Below are 24,979 nucleotides of genomic sequence, written 5' to 3'. Positions count from 1 at the left end.
TTTCACAGAGTTGGAAGATCATTTGGAGTGTGGTACTATTACAGTAGAATAGATGAAGTTGTCTGTCAGCTTTAGAAACTAACAAATGCTAAGGGAAAGCAGATTATAGATGCTACACAAGGGTAGATAACCAGTAACGAAATTGTATTAGAAGAATGTCCAGTGTGTCTGTGATAACCAGGCTATTACTTTATACAACAGGTTGATCACCCCATAGCAAATTCAGAGCAGTTCTGAGGCCTTTGAAAATTTTGGTTACTGACTTTGAGAAGGGTTTAGGACTCTGGAAGTTTCTTTCACTAGTGAGCATATTTTAAATAGCAGTTATGGATACAGGTCCTCCACAGTTAAAGCTCTCCAGTGAAACTCCATTGTACATACCTTGTAAGTCTAGACAGATGGAAAGATGTCTGTCAAGATTCAGTCTAAAAAGGCTGTACCATAGGCATTTTTTTTTTTAGCAAATTAGTACTTGACAAATTTACTCTGAGTTACAAACTGAATATTGAAGACCTAATGCAGTGTTCATTTTTTTATCTCTTTGGCCTTTCAAGATATTATTTTAAGTTGTGGTGTGGAGGGCAATTAGTTTTTATCCATAATTATATTACTAGAGTAAGTGTTGTTTTCACAAGAGTAGTGATACACTTCAACACCTCGTGACTCCTGAGTTTGTTGGACTGAGTAACACTCAGACTCTTCTCAGTGAAGTCGTGTTTTAAAAACAGATAAATCCTGACAATTACATGCCCTTGAATAGTACTGTTTTTACTTTAGATTGCATGTGTGATGAGATTTTTTTGTCTTTTTAAGGCTTCAATTATTTCATTTTAAACATAATCATAATTTCAACTGGTACCATCACAATTATCTTACGCTTTTATGACTTAGTATCATCTAGATGCTTGCTTTTGAATATCTATAATTTCATACTAAATATTACAGGAGAAGGAAAAGACCTGAGGAATTAAGTGTAGTTGGCTGTTTTTAAGCTCTAAAATCCCTGTGGGACAATAAAAATATGAATTTGTATGTGTAACTTCAGAAACCTGAAGCTGAAAGTTATTACTGATGCTAATAATATCGGGTATAAGCTAATTAACGATTATGTAACTTCTATAGAAATACAGCACATTAAATTTTAAATATGTTAGTTCCTTGATCAATACAGTTGTAAACCATTTCAAAATGAAATTTTTCCGAAGTACAGACTTAAATGCCAAAAACTACAGGAGGTAATAGTAGGGCAAAGAGTTAGTGCCATGTTCAGAGTTTGGTGATATGTTTAAACAATACATACTTTTCTAAAACAGAATTCTTCTAACGTTTTCTGCTCATGCAATTGGTTTCAGTAAAACATTTGAATTCGATGTTAACTATCTGCTGATAGTTGCTATCCAGATTAAGGATTTTGTATTTAATTGAAGAAATATCTGTATTAATCTCTACCATGGAAAATTTTCAGCTTTTCAATATAAATGATTGATTAGGTAAGTAGTGACATTAGTTTTAATAATTTTTAAGAAATTAATTAAATAGTTATGGTAGTATTTTATAAGTTATTTTATTTTGAGTTAATATCTTTGAGAATAACTGCTCAGAAGTCTTATTTAGATGTAGGCCTACCCTGTATTTGAGATTTAAAGGATTTTAACCTTTATCACAGAAGGTATTTGTTCCAGTGGTGATTCTGTCTCTCTGTTTAATGAAGGAATCTGTGTGTGTGTGTGCGTGCACATGTGTGTGCACGTGTGTGTAATATATTGCAACGAAGAGCCTGTGATGCACCACTGCAATTTATTTAAAAGCTAGAAGGGAAACTTTCATCTGAAAAAAAACAGTAGCAGTAGCAAGTGGCTATTTTTTCTATTTTCTGTTAGCCCATTAAGTGTTCTTTAAAAATAAGTATATAAATAAAAACACTTTTAGAAGGATCTCTAAGAGTATCCTGTAGAGCATTCAATATACTTTGGTATATGAATACCTTAGGGTGGGATTCAGGAGAGGTGGATCCATTCTTGCCTCTGCCAGAACCTTGAATTGTGACCTTAGGCAAGTCATGTACCCTCCCTGTGCCTCACTGTGTGAAATGGGAGCAATACTAAGCTCCCCAGGTTCTTGGTGAGGTTTTCCTTCATTAATGACTAAGGTAGTTAGAAATATCAGAAAGTTAATGTTATTGTAATTACACTTAGATACGCGAAGCTATGTTTAAAACTATTCTTTTTGCCTCTGATTTTCTTCCTGGTTATTTTTCTTCTGGTAGGACAATCACTGCTATAGATAAGATGCACATCATTGCTAGTGACATTTGCAAGTATGATTGGATAGTGCAAATCAAACAGAACTGTTTTGCAGGCTTTAGGTTTTTAGGCTTGAGTTTAGCCATTATAACAAACATTTAGATATGGTGTTTTACCGTAATTTATATTTTGTTTTGATTTGTTTTCATTTTCAGTTCAATCTCAACAGCTGATGCAAATTCAGAGGAAACAGCTAATTTGGAAAAAGGAAAATCAACATTAAACAAAGTTTTGGAGTCTTTTTGTTCATATCACTGGCAACAGACTTTGGCTATGTTAAAATTTTTAATACAAGATGAAAACATTCCTATAGTTTGCAGTTGCAAGCAAACACATTTGGTCCACTCTGAAACTCCCAGTTCCCTTACTGAAGAGGATATTCACGTTTCATTTTGCAATTGCAGTGGGCATATGCTGACAAAAAGGTGCTGTTTACAAAATCAAAGACGAAACACTTGTTTACCACCTCTGCCTGTTTGTATTAAAGATTTCCATCCTTTGTCATGCCAAGCTGTAGCGATCGGATGCGTTAAGACAATGGTGAACAAAGCCTGTAGTTCTCCTAAGTATTGTGCTGAACAACTGCAAAATTGTAACAGGCATTCTGTGAAAGCAGCAGCATGTACATATTCAGCTAAGGACTGTGATCTCCTGAACAGCATTAAAAATGCAACTAGATCTCGCAGCCCATCACCGCCTCCACTATCACCTGTACAGAGTAAAGAATTTGAATCATCGGTCATAGATTTTCCAACTTTAGACAATAACAAGCTTGAAATATCCATCAACCAGCCTCCATCCCTCTTGCCAGCTGAAGGAAGCAACGGAGAATTTGAATATGAAGGTAAAACGTGCAGAGGAAAAGAGACCGAATATCCAGGTGGAACGTTGCTATCAACAGACCAAGAAAGCAGCAATTATTATATAAATTCTGAGAACGCTGAGAAAGGTGAACATTCTGCCATCTTTCAAGATTTAATGGACCGTATTAATGAAAAGTTAAAATCAATAGACACTACAGATATAGCAACAAATCTTGTGAAACTTTCTAGCAGTGACAGGGCACCAGAAAATGATGTCAAATTAGGAGAATTCATAGCCTCTCTTTTGCATAATGCTAAGGCAAGTGACTACAGCTTTATGGAATTACTTCGCCAACATGATAAACAAATGGAAAATAAAATTATCCAAACAAGATTTCGCAAGCGTCAGGAAACCTTATTTGCAATGTATAATTCTCCTGATTCACCATTCATCCGACGGCAGTCTTTGCAAATCAAGAGGGAGCTTGCAAGCCTTGATGAAACTCTCGTAAGAAAAAAGCCAATTTCTGAGAGAAATGCAAAGAAATCTACAAAAAAGTTTGATAGAATATATCCAAATAAAAGACACAGTTTTACTGTGATAGAAGATGAGGCTTTGCAACATCTCAAAAGTAATCCATGCATGAACTGCCAAACCAAACCAATGTGCTTTCCAGTACACCAAAAAGAGGCTTTCAAACTACCTCTTCCTAATTTTCAAACTGGCTCTGGCTTTCTAGTTCTTTCAGAAAACAGTGCTATTGCAGCCAGCCAGGCAAAACTTGCAAAAACACAAGGAGATTGTGCAACCTTAAAAGAGACTGATCAGATTCCTCTAAAGGATGAGAATAATGGAATCTTGGGCAGAACTAAACGTAACATTGTGCCTCCTGGATGGTTCTCTGTGTATGTCACGAACAATATGGTGTTTAGAAAGTCAGCCAATGCAAAAACGTCTTTAGAATGTTTGGAAAAAATGAAAATAAATAAAGATGTTCATGCTGAAAGATGCAGTGACATAAATATAAGCAAAATTGTGAGAGACACAAATCTGCAAGTTGTTGTAGAGCGTTTAGAAGATACAATAAACTTAGCCAGAAAGACTAACAACTCATTGCTGGATAGTTACAAAATAAGCCAAAAAGATAATGCTTATGCACAGGTTATGAACTCAGCTGCTAGAAGACGCTTACCTTTCACTCTGAGTGAAATAGGATGCACAGGACAAAGCTTCCTTCCACATTCACATGTGCCAAGCAGCAGTAAAATCAAAACTGTGTGTGTGACAACAAACAAACAAGAAATGGTTATAGATCAAGAAATTAATGACAGCCTTTTGAAATCTCTGACCTTTGATTCATCCAGTTCAACTTCCAATAATGGGGACTTGCATACAACTTCTGAAGCTGGGGAGATCTCATCTCCCTTAAACTACTCTAGTCCTATTAAGCTTATGTTTGTCTCCGAGGTTAATAGTAGTGAAGGAGTCAAATATACTTTGACATCTGCAGCTGCATCTTCTAAAGGAAGCACAGATATTTCTTTGTTTCAGGGGCACGCAAACACTTTGTTAGACAAACAGGCCACAGGAGAACTTTCTCATGCAATCTGTGTCAAGGAGGATTGTGATTACAGTGAAAGTGGTACCAAGGATGAGTCAAGTTGTGTTTATGCGGAAACAATTACAAGCTCTTGTCCAGCTGGTCAAACTAACTTAAATGACTCGAAACAAAATGGTGAAGCTGTGGAGAAATCTAGTAGTAGCAGTGAATCGGTTTTAAAAAGAAAACCAGGTAGACCAAAGAAAATAGGTCCTCAAGTTGTTAAGCAGGTTAAGAGACCTATTGGACGGCCTCCAAAACCAAAAATAGACATGACCGAAAGCACAGAACCTAGACCTGAACTTAACAGTGATGGTAGAAGTACCAAATCTGATGCAGCAGTAGTGGAAGAAGTTAACAGCAACAAAAATATTACTGTGACAGTTGTTTTTGGAAGGTCAAGAAGAACTAAGAGACAAGTTTCTGAAGGTAATCTAAATGTAATCAGCGTTCTGCCCACACAGCACATTAGTTCTAATTTTGCCAGTGACCACAACAAAGCGAGGCACAATGCAGAAACTGAAAATTCTTTGACTGAAATAGTAAAAGTCTTACAGAATTCTTCTACTGAAAATGAGGTCTCTCGTTATGACTATGTCAGACCTATCAAGAACAACCTAGCATCACCACATCCTTGTAGCAATATTATACGGCCATTTAAGAAACCATTAACCACCATTCGAAAACCTGGTAGGCCAGCAAAAGTAAAAATCTCCGGCATATCAGTGACTGTTAATAGATTTTCACCTCAGGAAAGAAAAGTGAGTATTAGCAACTGTTTGCCTCCTTTACAACAGCAGAATGTGTTAGAAAAAAACGTACCACAGGAGAGAAAAAATCAACTATACAATAATTTGGGTCAAGTAAAGAGCATGCAGAAAGATTCTAGAGAGGATGGATCAAACAGTGTTTTTACAATAGTGTCAAGAAAACGTGAAATTCCACTGAGACATTCTGCTAGAGACAGAAAACCCTCGCTGCATTTTTTACATTCATTAGCGTCTTCTAGTGCATTTACTTGTAGAAGTGCCTTACTACATAAATCTTACAAACTCCATTTGAAAAAAGCTAAAGATCGAAAGGAAAAACATAGGCAATCAAATCAGAGCACAGCATCCAAAGATACCTCAGAACTGAGAAATCCAGGAAATGCAAAAAGGGATCTTAAGGATGGCGAATTCGGGCCCTTTAATGAAGTATCATCGGATCCCATTTTTTCATCGAATCCCTCTCTCAGGTGGTGGGCTACTTCCACGTCAAGTGACACTTTGTTGGAAGAACTAAACAACAGATTTGAACAGATAACTAATACCTGGTTGCGAGTGGGGGGAAATGAGTTTGATAAATGTGTACGTGAAAAAAGGGATCCCATTGAGCAAGACTCTAATACTGAAATGCCAAACCCTTTAGACTCCTGCCTTGTAGAACTTGAAACATCACCTATAAAAATGCTTTTTCAGAAAAAGTGTAATATGAATGAACTCTGCACCTGGTTTATGCAAACTACAGAAACACAGTCTCTCTCTCTAGTGAGAAAGGCAAATGCTCGCAATCCTTTAGAAGTAGTTAGCACTAGAGAGATAAAGGTGGAAACTAAACAATCTGATCTTAGTACTTGCCCTTTCAGAAAGCACTTTAAAAAGTTTGCACTATCCTCTCCTTCAAAACCAGCAGGGAAATTACAAATATTGCATAACATGGTGAGGTCTCCAGTCTTAAGCATGAAAAGTAATTTCACGTTAGCCAGATTAAAAAGAAATGAATTTAAGAAGTTGCAGCGTGATAGGTGGGGAGAAACAAAAAAGCTCTATAATCAGGCTCCTGGAGGCTGGAAAGCAAAAAAGAAAAATTTGCAGTTCTTGTGCCAAAGCCAGTTGTTTAAAAGTACAAGTGGGGAAACCAATGATGAAATGCCCAAGCTCCAGGAAAAAAATACAGTAGGAACCCAGCCCACTCAGACTTTGGTAGAATCTCAGAGTAGCCTCTTGCCAACTGAAAATGAAGCCAGAGATGCATTTGCTCAACAGATGATGGGATCTTCTGACTTCAACTCACATCCTGGTTTAGCAAATATACTTAAGTCACATGCAGAGACAAATGGAACAATTTGTTGCCAACAAAATGTTAGAAAAGAACAAAGCCAAGATAAACTGTTTCAAAATACTTGGAAAGCCAAAACCTTTAAAGATTGTAGGATATTTCTGAGAAAACTCAACCATATTGAGCAGCACAATTCGTTTAAATTAAGTAATGTCATTTATTCCCCTGAAGCTGTTGAAAGTCAAAGCAATCAGGCCTATATGGAAGACAAAAGACATCCTCTTTTAAGGTCCCATTCTACTAAGCAAAATGCATTAAAGAAACAAGAAAATGAAATGGAAACATCTAAAGGATCTAATGCTTCTAAAGTGACTGAAAGGCTGGATGACCGGTTTCACAGCAGAAAATTTAGTGGTGTAAACCATGATGATAATCCTGCTGGTAATTCCGAAGTTCTTATCAGAATAAACAAAAGAAAAAGTCCACAATGGGAGACCACTGATACAAATATAAGAAAAAGGCATAAGAGACAATCATGCAGTAGTGGACAAATGGCAACTTATTACCCAAAGTACCAAGTAGGTAAGTTCCTGTTCCCCCCTTCATCTTAAAATTCCAATCTTAACAAGTTGGAGAAGTCAAACAACTAAGCACTTTGGATTTTTTTTTAATTGTATGATATTAATTTTAATTTCAGAGAAGACATGAGATTAAATATTGTATAGCATCAGAGTAATGCAGAAAGTGCAATTTTAAAATATATAATAGTTTACACAAATCTTAGCTACAATAGGTGTGTTACGTTCTATTATGGCTATAACGCACCAAGAGGAAAGAAAGAGACTTAACTAACATAGTTCAGCCAGACAACAAATCAAGTTCTGACATGTCTAAAGTCAGTCACAACTGGCTATTGATTCCAAAAGGAACAGAATTTTATTCCACTGTGTAGTTTCTCATATTGTGAGGAAGGGTAAATTATAAAATGAAGCAGAAATTCAGTGTATTAGCATACAGTTGTTTTAAAAAAAGTCATTGAATGATTTCTAATATAAGTCTGTAATGCTTTTATCATTAGACAGTAAAAAATAGTACTATATACTTCTGAGAAGTATTCAGAGATCCGTTTTAGTATGTATTCAATGCCAAATGAAATCTGCTGTCTCTAAAGGGTTTACTCATTGAATCCTTACAGAACAATTTAAAATGCAAAATTATTCTAGACAAGTATACCATACAGTTACTATGCTAAATTCATTGGATTGGAATCTTTTTAGGCTAGTGTGAAATTAAATCCATTTTAAAGCTAGATATTCATTGTAATACAACTGTGATCTTAGACAGGCTGTTATATTACTTACAAAAAGGGTACACTTGTGAAATTATTTTTTCTGTAGGATGAAAAGATCTCCTTTAACAGAAGTCTCAACTCATTTCAATGAAATAACTAAGGTGTGAAATACTCATATCTTTAGACTGTTATTTTGTATTTTGATTCACTGATTGGGGACCAAACTCAACATAAAATACTTGTTTGTAAGGAGTTCAAACCTTGAAACAAGATTGCTGTAAAAAAGCCAGAACTAGAAAAGGAAAGGGTAGCATCTATCTGTTTCTTTTTCGCAAATGAAGAAAGAGCTCTCTCATACTTTTATGTCATAATTTTGACTACAGTTGAGAAAATTTTGCATTCAAATTATATTTATCCTTAAAGTTTTTCTTACTATGGCAATGTAAGACCTATTACTGTGATATGACCTCATGTTAGTTTTAATTGGGACTCAATTTTATTTACCTGATAACTTTCCTCCTTTAGCTTTGGATCTTTAGGAAATCTGATAACTATTTTGATATTTTACATTATTTCATTCACAATTTTTGTTATTTTTCCCTTTTACTCATAGTTTCTCATATCAGTTGTTGTCTTAGAAAGGATATCACAGAAAGTTCATTGATAAAGGGAATGGTAAAAGACAAAGAATTACAATTCTGGAATTTTCTCCACACTTGTAACCCCAAATCTTTTTTAGGGGTACTGTTGCAGTATCAGGGGATTGTCAGATATAGAAAAGGATGTCTTGTTTTGGCATGTTGGTTCAACATTGTGTACTGTCTGCACTAGCCAAGGAAATCATACAAACATTTTTAGTCTAGAGTATAGCTACTGGCTAAAAAGAAGGAATGTGATTTCTAGCTGTGCATGCATTTTCAAACATAATTCCTGCATCTGGAAGTTTAATGCACATGAAAATATCATTATTCATTCATATGTTCTTTGGGCTATATTTTTGTTGATGTGGTATCATAAATCACATCATCGTTCTGTTGTCATGCTTGAAATGTTTTTATATACACATTTATGGTCAATATTTAAAGTTTTTCTTAAGTTTTCTGATCTTGGTATCTTACCGAGTATTCTTGAAAGAGAGAAGTGTTGTGATGCTGTTTTATTGTGAAGCATTGTGGCAGGTAGGCAGAATGTTGTCACTGAATTCTTATGTATACTCAGTTTTTGTTAGGATTGGCAAGTGGGAATAAAGCAATTGAATTCTTACAGCTCAAGGTAGTATCAAGCAACTAGAACTAGCCATGTGCTCGCTGTAGCAACAGAAGACCGTTAATCACTTTTTCATACTGCCTGTTTTATTCAAGATAAGGTGGATGGTAGATATGTTGGTCCATATGCTGTTTGTTACTACTTGACTTCTGAACTGTTGCTTCAACAATGCATTTGATGTGTTATGGGGCTGTTCCCTTTTACTGTAAATCTATGTTCTGACCATTTTAATTTCTTTAGTAACACTGAAACATTATTAATGTCTTGGTGGCAAAGAAAATTATGTGTGTTTTTAGGAAAGTATTTATGTTTCTTTCCATGCGGGTGGTTCGGTGTGTTTCCTTGTAACACTGAAGATCATATTCACATGCTTTGGACTTGGCCAAGCTAGATCCAAAAAGGCTTCAAGACAGCCATGCTGTAATACAAGAAACTATTATCCAACAATAAAATGGGACACAATAAAAGACTCCATTTTAGGAATTTACAGTGTACTGAGTATTTTAAAAATCTGCTTCAGGGGGTGTGGATTTATCACAGAGGCAAAGGAAGCTGTGGGCCCACTGCAGTAACAAGCAGCGCTGCATGCTGTGAAGACATGACGTACCTGTCTACTTACCCTTCGTATCAGGGTGGGAATTCGCATAGAAAAGCTTTTAAAAATCAATTCCGATCACTTGAAGCTAGGATATTTTCTTCATCTAAAATGAACTTTTTCATTTTTCTCCCTTATAATTTGGCTTTTCTTAAAGTAGTTTGGAGTTTTAGAAGAAAATCTATTGTATTTGTTGGCAGCAAATATACATTTTCACTTTTAATTTTTTATTATATTTGAATGCTGTTTTTAAATGCTGTCTTAATGAGATCAAGTTAGTGCGGTACTTAAAATAAGAATTGCTAATCTTTGTAATCATTTCAAAGTTGACTACAAGAGTTAGGAATCTAACTCAAAAACTTGGTATTTTTATGAGTCTATTTGATCTCATGATTGTGCATGTAAAATAACATCTATTATAATATGACAACAGACAAAATTTTTCTTAAACTTGATTTCTGCTACCATAAATTTTCTCAAAACTGGGAGGGAAAATTTTGTGAACTCTTTTTACACATCTATATTAGTATGGGATTAATATTCCAGTATTGTTGCTTATTTGTCTTACGGTAGTGCAATCCAGTAGCGATAAGGCTACACAATGTGAATTGCTTTCCTACTACTGTGGAAGACATTAGTCTCACACCAATGATCTAGTGACAAAAAAGATTGTTTTTAGCAAGTGTCTTCAGCTTTCTCTTTCATGAATGAGCACATTCTACACTCCTGATGTGGAACAAATCTAAAATATTGGGTTAGGTAAAATGCAAATGACACATAGTGCAACCATCGTTATATCTGTTGATTTTGAGAAATCCCTTTTAACAGCCGTGCCTTAGCCCTTTTCACTAAGGCGTTTCATCAGAAGGTTACTTGGCTTCAGAATAAGTTTCACCTGTGATGCAGAGTAAGCAGACAGAAATTTTTATAACTCTAATTGCCAGACGAGAAGTTACTTTTTCACAGACAGACATAAAACAAAGTAGGAAAATTAATAGAAATGAATGACTGTTCTCAGTAAGTGGGCCATTTTTAATGCAGAAGTATAAAAGCAGAAAGGTAGACTTGATATATAGTTGATTATAGATGTATAATAAGTCCTGACTCATTTAATGAACTTGATGGTCTCTGCCTCATTCCCCTTAATGCAACAACAGCAGCTCTAATACCACAGTCCAATACTCCGTCTTGTTTTATACTCTGGAATCCCACTTGCCAAATGCAATTTTATAGTCTGTCCTTCCCTTGTCTTTCTCTGCCATCATGTGACCTCATGTGAGGTGTATAAATTTTGGGTGCTGTTTTGTTTTAAACTGCGGGCATTTACATATTGCCTTAGGGTATGCTGTTTGTCATGTTCTTTTGAGGGTTCTGAGCTAAGGATTTTTACTGTTGCTTATTTGCTTGTTTGAATAGTAGACTACTGCTGAAGATCTCAACTTCTTTAACTTCCTTTACCTCAAGGAAATTTCTGTAGTTTAGTGTCATGATCATTAAGCCTTTGTATAGGATTTATATGCTTAGTTTTATACATAACTAGGGGGGAGGTCATCATTTTACTCAGTATTGTTTTGTCTTTTTTTTTTTTAATTTGAGTTCCTAAAAAACTGAGAAACTCATACTCATGCTTTCGTATTTGTTCTCAGTCCTGAGAAAATTGGTAAAATTTTCAGCTTTCTTTAGGGAGCTGATAATACTATATAAAAATAGGGACGCTTCTGTCTTTCTGCTTAAGCCTTTCTCTAGAAGAGAAAACAGTAGCTTTCTCTAGGCCTGCCATTTGAGAATATGACAACTACAGATCCTTTTTAAAATCCTCTCTTCTGTTAAGAGTTTAGTGCCTTAAAGCTGCATTTTAGTTGATGTTAGATAGAAAAGGATAGAGGGCAATCAGCACTGCCTGTTACTTGTAAATAAAGGATTTATGTAGTCTGCCCGTCACGAAGCAGGTTAATTATACTGAGGCAATTCCACATTTTGGTGTTGAGCTCTGGGAAAGTATTCCTGCTCAAGAAAGATGCTTTAATCCAGAGAGGCACGTGTACTGTGCCTTATTTTGCATTCCTCTGTTGTTTATATGCTAAAGCTAGTGGTGGGGGTTTTTTAATCAAATTTTTGTAAGGTGTCTTATACTAGAATCTTCAGTTGGTTACATTAAAAAAGTGCAGATTCTGGTTCCAGAATTGAGGGGAAGATTTAAAATGGTGTGAGGTGACGGGGCTGTTTGCATGTATTCTTGAGTAGATTTTCCTTCCCTAATTCCTCTTTCACTCAATCAAAAGATAGTTGTAGCCTGTCCTTTGATGATTTGACACCTCCTTCAGATTTTCAAGCCAATTATAGTACTGCATTTATTCACTTTTTATCCTTTTGCTAATGGTGTCCTTTTGTTTTGCTATAATTACACAGTAGTGCCTTAAAGACATTGTTTAAACAAGGTTTGAGGCTAATAGAAATGTTTTCATTATTTTGAAGTGTTTTAGGAGAAAGTCTAAACACTTGTTTGCAGGGCTTTACAGAGTGGTGCTAGATCTTATTAACTTATCCGAAATTTTGTTTAAAATATAGGTAAACATTTGGTAGCTGTTAGATATTATATTTCATTTTTTATGTTCCTTCTTCCTTATATTCATTGGGTAACTGGATACTAATTTAATACAAATAAGATTTTTGCCATAATTAAGGACAGCATTTTCTTATGATAAGTCTTTTTTTCTCTAGTGTTTCCTATGGTCAACATGAAAAAGAAGGACTCTGCCCTTGTGTCTTGAGTGTTCCCTAGCATACTGAGTGTTTCAGAAAGCTGTTGATAGCCTTTCAGGCTCCAATTAAGCCAGGTATTTTTACAATGATCAACAACTAATTAGATGGAAGTATCTGAATGGAAATTGTTTTATACGGGAAGCCCAAGATTTTCAGAGCAGCATTTTGCATTCACGTGTGCACATCACTAGCACATCATAGCTTAACAGTTTTGCCCTTAGTGGTAACTGAGGTAGGGTCACGCTTTGTGGTCTCACTGTAATATGAAACACAATGGTGTCCTTGGGTGTGTAATCTAGCAAAGTTTATGGAGTCCTCATTAACAAAGTTTACTTCCCAGTTATTTAAAAGATATTATTAGATATTTTAAAATAAATCAGAAGAAAATGTTTGGAAACACAAGCTATGTTTTTTAACAAATACAAGTCTATAGAAATGTATGATTTATAGACCCGTACCTATATGTATTTGTATAGGGATATGTGCTACTTACGAACTGAGAACATTTCTAATGTACTGTTTTAAGAGAAAATCACTTATTTGAAATACTGCAAATAGAACCTAGATTGTGGTCCCAATTCAGAAGTCAACTGGCATTTTTAATTACTTTGTTGTTTGCAAGGATTTTTGTAATAGTGCCTTATTAAAAAGCTGGAAAAGAAAATAGAAATTATTTTACTGCTGGGCAGATAAAATACTGAAGTTATTGTAACTGAGCAATAATTAAAATGTACTCCACACATTTTTATCAGGTTCCTAACCAGGTTACAACTAAAAATATTGTTTTGATTGGTTGCAGCGTACCTTGATAAAATAATGCTGCTCTTGAGACATATCTCTGTCCATCTTCTCCTTTCAGTGCATAAGATATTGTCTTGAGTTACTTAAGTTTCCATATCTCCTCCATCTGTTATTTCTCTTCCCTCCTTATTGGATTGCCAGCGTTCAGCTGACTGCCTTGTTTTCTCATCTAAATGCTCACTTCATTTTTTTCTCAATGTGTGATTTTTGTCAACATTATTTATTCTGTTACTCACTTCAGTAAGTCAGAGTACCTATGTTTTCCTTGCAGCTTTATACCTTTTTCCCCTCTCTCACATAAGCATAGAAAGGGTGCCCACTTTTTCAAGGAGGCTGATGAGCCCAAACAGGATGTCTAAGCACTTCTGGTAACAGCTTTTAGCTCCCATAATGAAAATTACACCATTATCATTGGCTATCTCTTCCGATGTTAGCTATCCCACTGCTCGTTGTATATCATGACACTTAGTTGTATTTTTATAGCAATGTAACATTGACTTGTGCATCACATGTGATCCACTATAGCCGCCTACGCCTTTGTTAAAGAACTACCTAACCTGCATTTGCCATGGTCCCTGCTGAACCGTTGTTTATTTCATGCTGTTGCCTTTATTCATTGATTTTATGCAGACCCATGTCTGCACCACTGTTCAGACCATTCAGACCATTACACTCTGGTTGTTCCACATGCGTCTGCATCCTCCCTTCATACTGTCTTTCAGTACCAAACTTCAATTGATTCTCAGGTCACACATCAGCTTTCTCTTTTTTCCAAGCTATATGTTTTCGAGTGCCAAAGCATGCTCTCAGGAGCACTGCAGAATGAGTGCAGACCAACTTCATTCCCCATTTTGTTTTTTTTTACTGCATATTTGTCATCGTATACTTCTGCAGGTCCTTGTTATCTCTTACACTTGTTAAGAGTGTTATGTTATATAAGCAAGATGTCAGCCAACCTTGTCATAGTTTTCTTCAAACCTTGGTATGGAAAGTATTTTCAAAATAGCCATGCCTACTTTTTAATCCACTTTTTCTTATTGAAGACGAGGTAACTTTAAATTTTTTTCCTACAGCATAAAGATATATGTCTTTTTCAAAATCAGGGTGTATAAACAGACTTTGTCTTCCTAGATCCATGGTTTTGGGGCAACAGCTCTGGACACTTTATAATGCTAGAAAAGTTACTGGTTTTGCCCCCATTCTCATGGCAAATTGCACATTCTGTTCTTGTGGAACAGGTCAAGCAATTGGTATTTCTCTTACTATTTTTCATAACTGAAAGGAGGAGACCTTTTTCTGATGCTGCTTTCTCTCATGTTCTTGACATCAGTAAAGGCTGCCTAGACTATTCTTCGGTGTTCTTTGGAGTACAAATAATGTTATCTCCTGCTGTATTAAAAGGATGTAAATGTTTAGTGAGACACTTCATGCTTTGTGGAGACGTAGGCTTTTTTTCTGTATTCTTTTGTTTGGTTTTGTCAGTCTGACAGATTTCAGAGTCTGATTAGTTCTTTCAACAGCAGAAACTTACCTGACTTACGCCTGCATTCAGCTTTATCAGTTCATTACCACAAATTAAATTTAGACAGGAGTTTCTCAAACTTTTCTCTCAGTGGCTGTGCCAGCTCACCTACTCTCCATCCTCTACTTAATGCCCCCATGCTCCTTTCCGTCTCCACTTCTAGGCATACCTGAAAGGAATCTGCTTCTGCCTTTTATCATGGTTTGTCTGTAAGGGGGGCAGATACCTTGTCTGTAGCTTTCTTCAGTGATGATCAACTTTACACCTGCTTTTCTTACTGCATGCCTACCAGTAGAAAAGGCCTTCATTTAGCATTAGCTCAGGACATTAAATCCTTTCAAAAGCATAAGCCTCTGCAGCTCTACTTGGGTTTGAGTGTTTTATATCAGTTGTCAAGCCATCAGTGAGTAATGTGACTACATTCATGCTTTCCCAAGCAGGACTTATGTAGGTATTCTGGTTCTTTGTTTTCACTTTGCACCTCAGGGTAGAATATTTCTAAATTGTGGTCCTGCTAGGAATTAGAATAAGACTTGCACATTTCATATTAAATTACATGCATACATAAAACTTAAGATGCTTAGGGAAACAGTCTTTTCAGATAGATCTTCTCACAGGTTCCTATTATCTAAGGAGTGGATTTCACAAATATGATTATACTTGATGTTTTACTGACACAGGCTTGCCCTCAAAGTTGTCTATTTCAAACCATTGGAATCCTAATTATTTGCTTCAAATAATGGATGATTTCCGTGTACATGAAATGGAAGCCTAGCTGAAAAATTCTTGTCTAGAAGCTGTAAGAATGCCATATGATATTTTTCTTAATCCAAAAAATTATTCTTATTCTCACTTAGATGGTGCTCTTTTATCTGCGTGTCATGTTTTCCATTTGGAATGGAGGATAAATTTTGCGGGAGGTGGGGGAGTACTTAAAGTTAGGTTCCAATGTTTTTATTGGGGCATTTAGCATAGATTCCAAAATATTCAGTAACAATTTATATTTAAAATTTAAGAAATTTATGTACAATGCAAGCAAAGATTTAAGAGCTATACTTAAGGTATCCATTCTTAAAATTGTGGAGGTTGTTTTTACCCGTCTTTCTAGAGATGTGTGTTTGAAGAAATTCTTTTGTATATCATATTTGTTGCTGAGACATTTCATATTTGTTGGTTTACTACTTACAGCTGGTTTTAAATTATATTTAATTAGTAGAAATCTCAGAAAAGGAAATGACTTATTTGCAAATTATTGTTTGACCTTCCTTAATTCAGAAGTCTGGTGGGTTATAAACCACTCAGGGACTGTCTCATCATACTTCTGAGATTATGTCCCTCCATAACATAATTGCATTTGTAATGTCAAAAAACTATTATGAATTAACGATTTGAGTTAATCCAGCTCAAATGACAAGATTTACATAGCTGCATTCATCCCGGTGTTGAGAAGGTGGCATTGTTTCCTTTGAGAACAGCCCGAACCAGCATATGTAGTTCTGAGCCTCCAAGTTTTAGCCTTATTGCCCCTTGTTCAAAACCATTTTTAATTATGATTAAGTAGAATAAAAATAGCAAAAACTTTTTTTCTGTTACGGTGTGTTTCTCAGGCAAATGCAATAGTACTCATCTGCACAACAGGTATTTAGGGTTTTTTTTAATTTATTTGCATGCTACTGACTCCTAATAATGCATAGAAATTAGGTAGTTTTCTTTCATGGAACTGATGATCAGAGGCAGACATGTTTCACGGCAGTGCCTAGATGCTAAGAATTAATTATGTTCCTTATAAAATCAACGATGCTTCCTTTCAACTGTTAGCTTCTTAGCTGGTGTTTGTTTCTAAGATCTCTGAAGACAGTATGATATGAGTGATTTGAGGTCATAGGACTATTTTTTTCTTTAACGGGTTTAATACTAACATCACAAGTAAATTATGCCCTAAAATTTTATCACTTCTACATGCCCTTTTCAGTGACAGCTTACATTAATATTTTGCTTCCTTGTTATTTAAGAACACTCTGCCTTCTGTGGACCACTAAGTAATCTGTATTGCCACAAAACAGTGATTCTTGTCAAAAAGATCACCGTTCTAAATAACTTTGTAAGTCGGGCTGCTTTAAACAGTTATAACTTAAAAAGGGGGCAGAAATGTTGTGTATATTTAAACTTGTCAACATCCATTCAAATCTGCCCTGTATTCTGGGGAGCCGTCAGGACCGAGCTCTCTACTTCCATGGCTGTGCAAGTCCGATAATGTTTGGGTTTTTTTTCCCCTCTTGTTTCCGTTCCCGATTTCTGCAGTGAGGTTGCAATTTAAACCTTTTATTTTGCCTATGATCCGTTAGGTTTACGGGAATGAGAACATTTTTCTGTAGCTGACTGGTTTTGGGGGGAAAGTCATGTTATTTCTGTGACTGCACTCTGAAACTGTGGTCGTCTAGTCCACTTGATAAACTTTTACCTGCAAACGCATACAATATGCTGTTTAGTTTCACTGTTGTACTGTGTTCTTTGGAGATTAATTAGTGATGTAAAAGGTGCAACAAACATCCACTGGTATATAATTTTGTCTCTGTGTAAGTTAAACTTAAAGCTTGAACAGTGTGTGGATATTTCAATATATAGCTTCAGGAAGACGCTACCAGTAAGTAATCCTCTTCCACTGATGTGCCACAAGCACTCAGCAAATTCCTACTAGCCTCTTTTAGTTATCTTTCTCATGTATTTTGTATGTATTTCATTCCTATTTCCTTTCTTCTTCCCACCTTTCCCCGCTTATGCCCCCCCCCCCAAGAAAACATTTCTGAGTTAGTGTGAAGGGCAAAAGAAACTCTTCCACCATAATTTCAGTCTGGGGCCATGGCTGGTTCTGACTTCTTACTGTCTTTTTGCCTCCATTCAGTTCACATCCTGACTTGGTTCAGTCGTGTGTACTTTTTCTATTTGTCTTAGTACTCCAGATGTTTTAAACCCAGCTCTTATGTCTCATTTTTAAAAGACTCCCTGGATATTGCTTATCTCCCCAGCTTGCTTTGATCTAATTGAGTATGCCATCTATTTCCAGGGCATTTCTTTCTCTCTGTCCAATTCCCAAATGGGATTCCATCCACTCAGCTGAAAAATATTATTTCTTCTTACAACAAGAATCCATTTGATAAATGGAAATGAGACATTAAAAAATTCCTTTGTAGATTTCTTTGTTGTTGCATTTTGGCATTGTGGAAAGATGAGTTTAAATTTCAGAGACAATAAATCTGACTGTGTGTGCTTGGTTTACTTTAATTTCAAGGTATGTTACATTATCAAATCAATCGCTGTTGGAAAGCATGCTGAGGCTACTCTAGTCATTGTCGATTTTAACCTAATATATTCCACTATTTCCATTTCTGGGAAACATTTGAGTAGTTTGTACAGAGAAAATTTTTTTATCCTGCTGAAGTTTTACTGTTTCTACTCAGTATTTTTGAAACCTTTCTGTAAAAGCCTCAAATCGGTGCTATATATCACAAATACTCTTACACTTTCCAAGCTGTCACTTTGCACATTAGTGGTGGTGGTGGTGGTTAACAAGTTTGCAGAATTTTTGTCAGATAGGAGGGTAAAAATCAGCTTGCCCTAGCCTCAGCTAGTTGGGAAGGAGATGTTTTTATCTATGAAATAAGTGTGTGTTGAAAAAGATTTAGGGAAACATAGCCCCACAGTGAAACTTTCATAGTCATTTTACAGCATACACACAACGTTTGATGGTAATCACTTTGGTAGGAAATGCTGAGGAGTTGCCTAAGAGATAAACATTTATCCCCATTCCTACTTTTTCTGCATGGCCTTGACACGTAGGCACACATTAACTCAGCAAAGGTGTGGACTTGAGCTAGCCAGATTTTTTTTTTAACTTTGTCATTTTCATACGACAGGTGTCAAGTTTCTGGTGTTCCAAGCTCAAATAATATTATTTTCTTTTTGTGCTTGGCAAGCCTATCAACTTACACAGTATCGCGCTCACATCCTCCTATGGAAAATCAGTATTTCTGTTATCGTAACAATTTGGGTAAAACTAAAGAAAGAAATGCAAAACTTCACCAACAAATACTTGTATTCAAGCAGTTTTAACTGGAAGTGTGGAAAAGAGCGGGGTTTTCTTTAGCTCTTAGGAGTGGTGGGAAGGCCCTTTGTTGCTTGCTTTAATAGAATGTTGACTTCAAAGACCTTTCTACTTAATTCCTTTTGCTTTAATGTTAGAAGGAAATTTTGGTGGGGAGAGATGATCCTTTTAAGTTGTAGCAGGCCTGGAGACTTAACCATACATAGGATTGTCTGCTTAGCCAGGGGAGATGGGCTAAAGTAGGACTTAGCAGTCCATTGGCATTATTCTGATTTGGCTGTATGATTTGATAGAATAACATAGGCAATTTCTCTTTTTCTAGCACTGCTGCAAGATAGCAAACTCAGAGATGGTTCATTAATGATGATTTGGGGACTGAAAGTTGCAACACATGAGAAAAAAAATCCTGGAGTCATCTCTGACAGTTTTCTAGACCCATTGTTTTTGTGTGCAGCAGCATCCAAAGAAATCCAAGAGCATGTGAGGGCACCCTCAACTTGCGTTGACAAAACAGTGGGTCTTGCCACTGTGCACAGCCTTCGTGTGTCCACCTCCACAGTGCCTCTCTGCTAGTTCCCACATGCCCACTTACAGAGAAGAGTCAAAAATCTTTGTAAGACTGAACCTGCTCCTTAGAGAGCCAAGATATAGCACATGCTAAAGGAATGCAGAAACACACAACTGACCTCCCTGAGATTTTTAATTGCTATTGTTTCAGATCAAAAAGGTATAGTCGCGTTTCTATATACTTTTTTTTTTTCACTTTTATTTTGAAGAAGAGACAAGAATCGTCAGGATTAGTTATTGTACACTCTGAAATCTTTTAAATTAAGCAGTAAGCATGTTAACGGTGCTTCAAGAGTAGTTAGAGGACAAGGGCTGGTAGAGGGTGGTGTAATTAAAGGTCAAGAAAAGAATCTGGCTTTTGAAGAAATATCACTAGTTTATCATACAAAGAATTTAAAATAAATGGAGACTGTTTTCTTCTTTTTCCCTGGGCTTTTAGCACTCTTGGCCTGTCTTTGAATTCACTAGTGAAAGCAGAATTACTGAATGTGCCATGGCTGGAATTCACAGTCCATGTTACAGAATCTCCTGTAGCTGGCTTCCACAAATCACATCCATGGGATTGACAGAGTTAATCAGCTTCCAAGTGAATAAAAACAAAACAGATTGTAATTGCTGGAATAGTAAACAGATGGCTTCAGAGCTGGAAACTCAAACCTTTTTAGAGACCATTATATAAGATCAGTAAATGCCTGGTGTCTAGGAAGTTAAAGGGACCTCCATCCTCTTACTGGTGCAGGCGTTGGTAGTAGAGGACTCCAGGAGGACACAGGGCAGAGATACTCTACAGCCAGTGTCCCAGCTCTACCGCAATAGGTGTCATGGCTTCTGGCAGCATCAGGCTGTAACCTGCAGTTCTTCCTGACAGGAGGGTTGCTGTATGAAACATGTCTTTCCATAGGAATGCTTAATGCACAGTGCACCTTCTGTAAGCAGAGCAGAATGAAATTCAGAGTAGCATCTATTGATGGATCTGGCTGGAGAAATTCAACTGCTTCTATTTAATTTAACACCTTAATTACATTCTCTGTTTTAAAAATACTATTTAAATACACCATTTTCATACCTGCTACATCAACAGCTAGAAAATAAATCACTACAGGTAAAAGAATCAAAAGCAAGATGGAAGACTAGGTTCCTGGATAACAAATATATTAATGCAGATCTCTAACCGTATTATTTTCCACTTTATTTCTACCATGGTAAAATTTCCTAATATACTTGAGCTTTTTATATGTCCATGTTACTCATACTGGGGAACTGGGAGGGGAAAAAAAAACACACAACTTTTTTTATTCCTGTTTTCATGCATTCTCTTAAAATGCCACACCCTCAAGTTTCTGAGAGTTCTTCTGTAAGAGGTAAATTACTGCTTGACAGTTACCAGCATATACTTCAGTTCTAGTTTTGCAAATTCAGTGCTGCCTTTCACACCTTGTACAGAAACCTGCACAAAAACTAAGAGGTAAAGAGTAGGACAGTCCCTCAGAGAGGGAAGCCGTTACAGTCGGCTACTCGGAGAGAGCTCTTTGCTGGTATTAAGCACCCTGCATGTTGATTTGCAGTCCCGGCAAATGGGAAGGAATTATGGTTACAATTATACCAAATCCTAGTATACGCTCTGTTATTGCTAGCAGCGGTGGTATTTGGAAAACAGGCCATAACAATTTAGCACAATTCCTAGTTTATATACAGGAGTAACATGGCAAATTGTTTGAGGAACCTGACCCTTTAGCTTCTGTCTGGCACTTTCTCAGCATTAAACAAGGTTCATGTAGCTACTGGTTTAAACAGTGGAAATACTGTTCTTTAAAGCACTTTGCATAGCTGCAATGTCTTGATTCCTAAGGCTTTTGTTTCTTTCAGATAACAACAAAAAAAACCTGCAAACAACAAACCCAAAACAAAACAACATTCCATCCCTTTCTCTTCCTTTAGCCGGTCATTGCTGGTCATTGCTAAGAGTTTAAGTTTTGCTACCTGGCCACGCCTTGAAAGCACATAAGCAGTAGGGGTGAAGAAAGCCGCAAGCGTTCAGAAGTCAGCCCTAGCACCGACTTATACAGACAGTTAATCCCATGGTTGTAAGAAAAGGCTTTGACTTTCCTCACAGCAAGTGAGGGCAAAGGTTCGAGCCTGAAGAGGTGGTATAGTCAAAGTAACCTTGCTGACTGGAGTCTTCCCTGTCACCTACGCTTGTACTCTTGTTTCCTATAGGAAGCAAAAGACCAGGGTTTGTGTGCAAACCAGAAATGAATTAAGGAAATGGTACCAGGCAAAAAGAAAAGTCATCAAAAGCTTGAGGCAGAAGAATGAGGACACAAGGACTTGCAGGTCATGGGAGCGGTACCCTAGCTATGGAGGGTTAGGAACTAGGGTTAGTAAATTAGAAATGCCTGTTTCACTGCCATGTCAGAGAGGTGCACAGCCTTCTGGAGAGCTTGCCTAGACATGTAAAAGAATGAAAATTGTGTTTCAGATGATCTGTGAAAAATAACAATGAATTGTCACTTTAGCTGTTACACAAGCTGTCTTGCCCTCTTGCCATGACATGGGAAAAAGTTTAATCGGTCAGGAGCATTTCAGTGGCACAAGCTAGTACGGTTTAGGTTATAGTCTTGTAATTGCTGAATGCTAGTCTGGTCACCCATGTGAGCACCACACTTCCGCAGACCCAGTCCTTGATAATTTGCACCCAAGTCCTGTGGTGGACGCCATTTCCTGAAATGCAGCAAGTAAGATCCATTGAGATATAGTCTTGCTACTTAAGCATCCCTTTGGTAGAAGAAACTGTATGCAGGTAGTTTATAGCATGATCATTACCGCCTATCCTTAATTACCATACATGGAACTTGATTTTTTTTATCTCAGTAATTAGAAGTATTTCCTACTTTGTATCATTCTTGCAGTTCTTGAAATTTTTGAAAAGGCTGGTGAGAAGCAATGAATTGCACATAGGACACATCACTGCAGGAGGTAGGCAGTAAAAAAAAATAGCAGGGATGGAGAGGTTTGAAAATAGGATTTCTAAACTCTACCTTCTTGTCTTCTGAGTGTGCACAATTACAGTGCTTTACGTAGTAAAGGAAGAAAACTTTTATGATGAGGGAGGTAAAACACTGGAACAGGCTGCCCAGAGGGGTGGTGGAGGCCCCATCCCTGGAAACATCCAAGGTCAGGCTGGACGGGCCTCTGAGCAACCTGATCCAGTTGAAGATACCCCTGCTCACTGCATGGCCTCTAACGGTCCCATTCAACCCAAACCATTCTATGATTATATGACAATAATTAAAGTATGATGCAACCCACTTTTGTGTCCTAGTCTACTTTGTGGTCCCCACAAAGGGCTCCATTTCTGTCCCCTCTCATATTACTTATTTTCCTTGATTTGAAACAAAATACAAACTGTCTATATCAGTCCTTTCGTGTCTGTACTAAATTAACGTCAGCAAAACCCCCAAATTCTTGCCCAGTTCCTGCTCTGTTTTTACAGTAGTCAGCCTGCAGAGCACACCTCTTCCTGTGCAAAGCAACAGCACAAGCCGGAGCCAGACCTAGGGCAGTCCCTGCAAACGAACAGGGCCCCAGCCATTTCAACGCAAACAAGCACACCTGATCTACTTTTACGACAGGGGGAGCGCAGCGCAGCACAGCCAGGTTCTGATCTCGGTGTTTCTGGAACATAGTGCAGTAAAACAACAAAAAAAACCCCAACAGTATATACAATCTGCCACCACCTCATCTTGCCTCTTATCGCTTGCTTGGTTGCGGGGGGCGCGGAAAGCGTACTAAACTTTTTCTTGTTTTTTTCCCCTCTCCCACCCCCGCCCCTCTTCTCACAGCACGCTACAAGTGAAAGTCTCGGAGCCACAGAATTCAATAGACATGAACACAGAAAATGAACATTTGAAGTCCATAAAGATGTGCCTTAATCAGCCCACGGAGTGGAATCTGAGTTTTTCAGCAGCATCTCTCGCCAGCTGTAAAGTTTTTAACCAAAATCTCAAAACTGATGAGAACAAATAGATTGCAGCTGTTCTTGCACTATTATTTTGTACATTGTTCCTGAGGTTTTTTTTTCTGCTGAATAATAAGCATTTATTACATTGATCTTGAAATGATCTTGTGTGATTTGGCTTTATATTACTACTAGCATTATTCATTTTGATGTATTTTTCTTTTTTTTTTAAAGTTTCACATCTGACCATCATGAAACTCTTGCCGTACAAATTTATATCAGAATCAGATGTTCCCCTTTAATAGTATTGTGATTTTTCTATGTTCTTTAAGTTTAATTATTATTTGCCAATTTTATTTTTGTGCACGAAAGTTAATATATTATGTAATTTGTGGCATAGGTCACCATGTAAACGTCTATAGTAATAACAGTTCAAACAAATCTGTAACAGGTGGAGACTGACTACCTCGAAGCAAAGCAGTAAAGGTTAATGATCTGAGGAGATCTCCTTCACAAACGGACTGAAGTATATCGAACAAGCGGTTTGTTTCTGCAGTATGCTTTCATCTTCATTTATCTTGAGAACTTGTGTGAGTGTTTAATGACCGTAATGTCTAAAAGAAAGGCCGAGCCTGCAGGAGAATCTCTTGAAAGATTGTCATTCAACAAATCCGTATCTGCACTTTTTGAGGTTTCTGCTAACTGGTCTTTCTTCCCCTTTTGTTTTTATGAATTTATGCCTGCCACCAATTAAAATGGATGTAAATGCTCTTCTATTTCTTTTTTGTGTGTGTGTGTGTGTGTGTGTGTGTGTGTGTGTGTGTGTGTGTTTCCACACTTTGGAAATTCAATGTAAACATCAAAATTTTAAACACTACTCAAAGTAGCAGTAAATGGTTGTAGCTGACTACATTGTAGATGTGCCATGCTTAGCTCAGCTTTAGCAAGGTTCATGTACTTCATTCATCAAAACTTTATTATTAATAGAGCTATAACAAAAGTGTTAGAATAAAACCATATGATCTGTTTCTCTTTTTCTGGAGTCATACATTCAAAAGCTAGAGTAGAGGTATCTTAAGGAGTTGAATTAAGAAGGTATCAGTCCTTTACTTGCCAAGACCTAATTTTCCAGAAGGAAGATTCCTTCAAAGACACTGTATTTTATAAAAAACAAAGGGTTGATGATTCACTTAAAATTACCATCTTACTTAACAAAATGAAGATGCAGCTCTTCTTTACAGAAGTTTGTTGGTACTGTAATCCAGTAACTGAAATAAAGATTGTTGTGAATACCGGTAAGCCTCACAAGATCCCACAAGGATTTTGAGTCACTGAAGTGTCAGACGGCGCAGAACATGATTAAAGAT

At 36.8% G+C, this 24,979-nt stretch overlaps 1 protein-coding gene across 7 annotated transcripts in view; it reads left to right on the top strand.

The window, feature by feature from the left end:
- LCORL (ligand dependent nuclear receptor corepressor like) overlaps positions 1-24,388 on the top strand; it is an 85,743-nt gene extending 61,355 nt beyond the window's left edge. For 3 of the 7 annotated variants that reach the window (XM_064449210.1, XM_064449213.1, XM_064449214.1), the window contains exons 7-8: positions 2,459-7,325; positions 23,497-24,388. In XM_064449210.1, coding sequence (XP_064305280.1) covers positions 2,459-7,325; positions 23,497-23,556 — 4,927 coding nt within the window. In that variant the 3' untranslated portion in view covers positions 23,557-24,388. Of the gene's footprint in view, positions 1-2,458; positions 7,330-22,563; positions 22,631-23,496 lie in introns of those variants that run through there. The other 4 variants (XM_064449211.1, XM_064449212.1, XM_064449216.1 and 1 more) reach the window with 4 other exon arrangements.
- Positions 24,389-24,979: the final 591 nt, after the last annotated feature.

This window comes from Phalacrocorax carbo, chromosome 4, assembly GCF_963921805.1.
Source record: "Phalacrocorax carbo chromosome 4, bPhaCar2.1, whole genome shotgun sequence".
Classification (NCBI taxonomy): domain Eukaryota; kingdom Metazoa; phylum Chordata; class Aves; order Suliformes; family Phalacrocoracidae; genus Phalacrocorax; species Phalacrocorax carbo.
The sequence above is the reverse complement of the archived record's forward strand: the minus strand, read 5'-3'. Positions and strand labels throughout refer to the sequence as shown.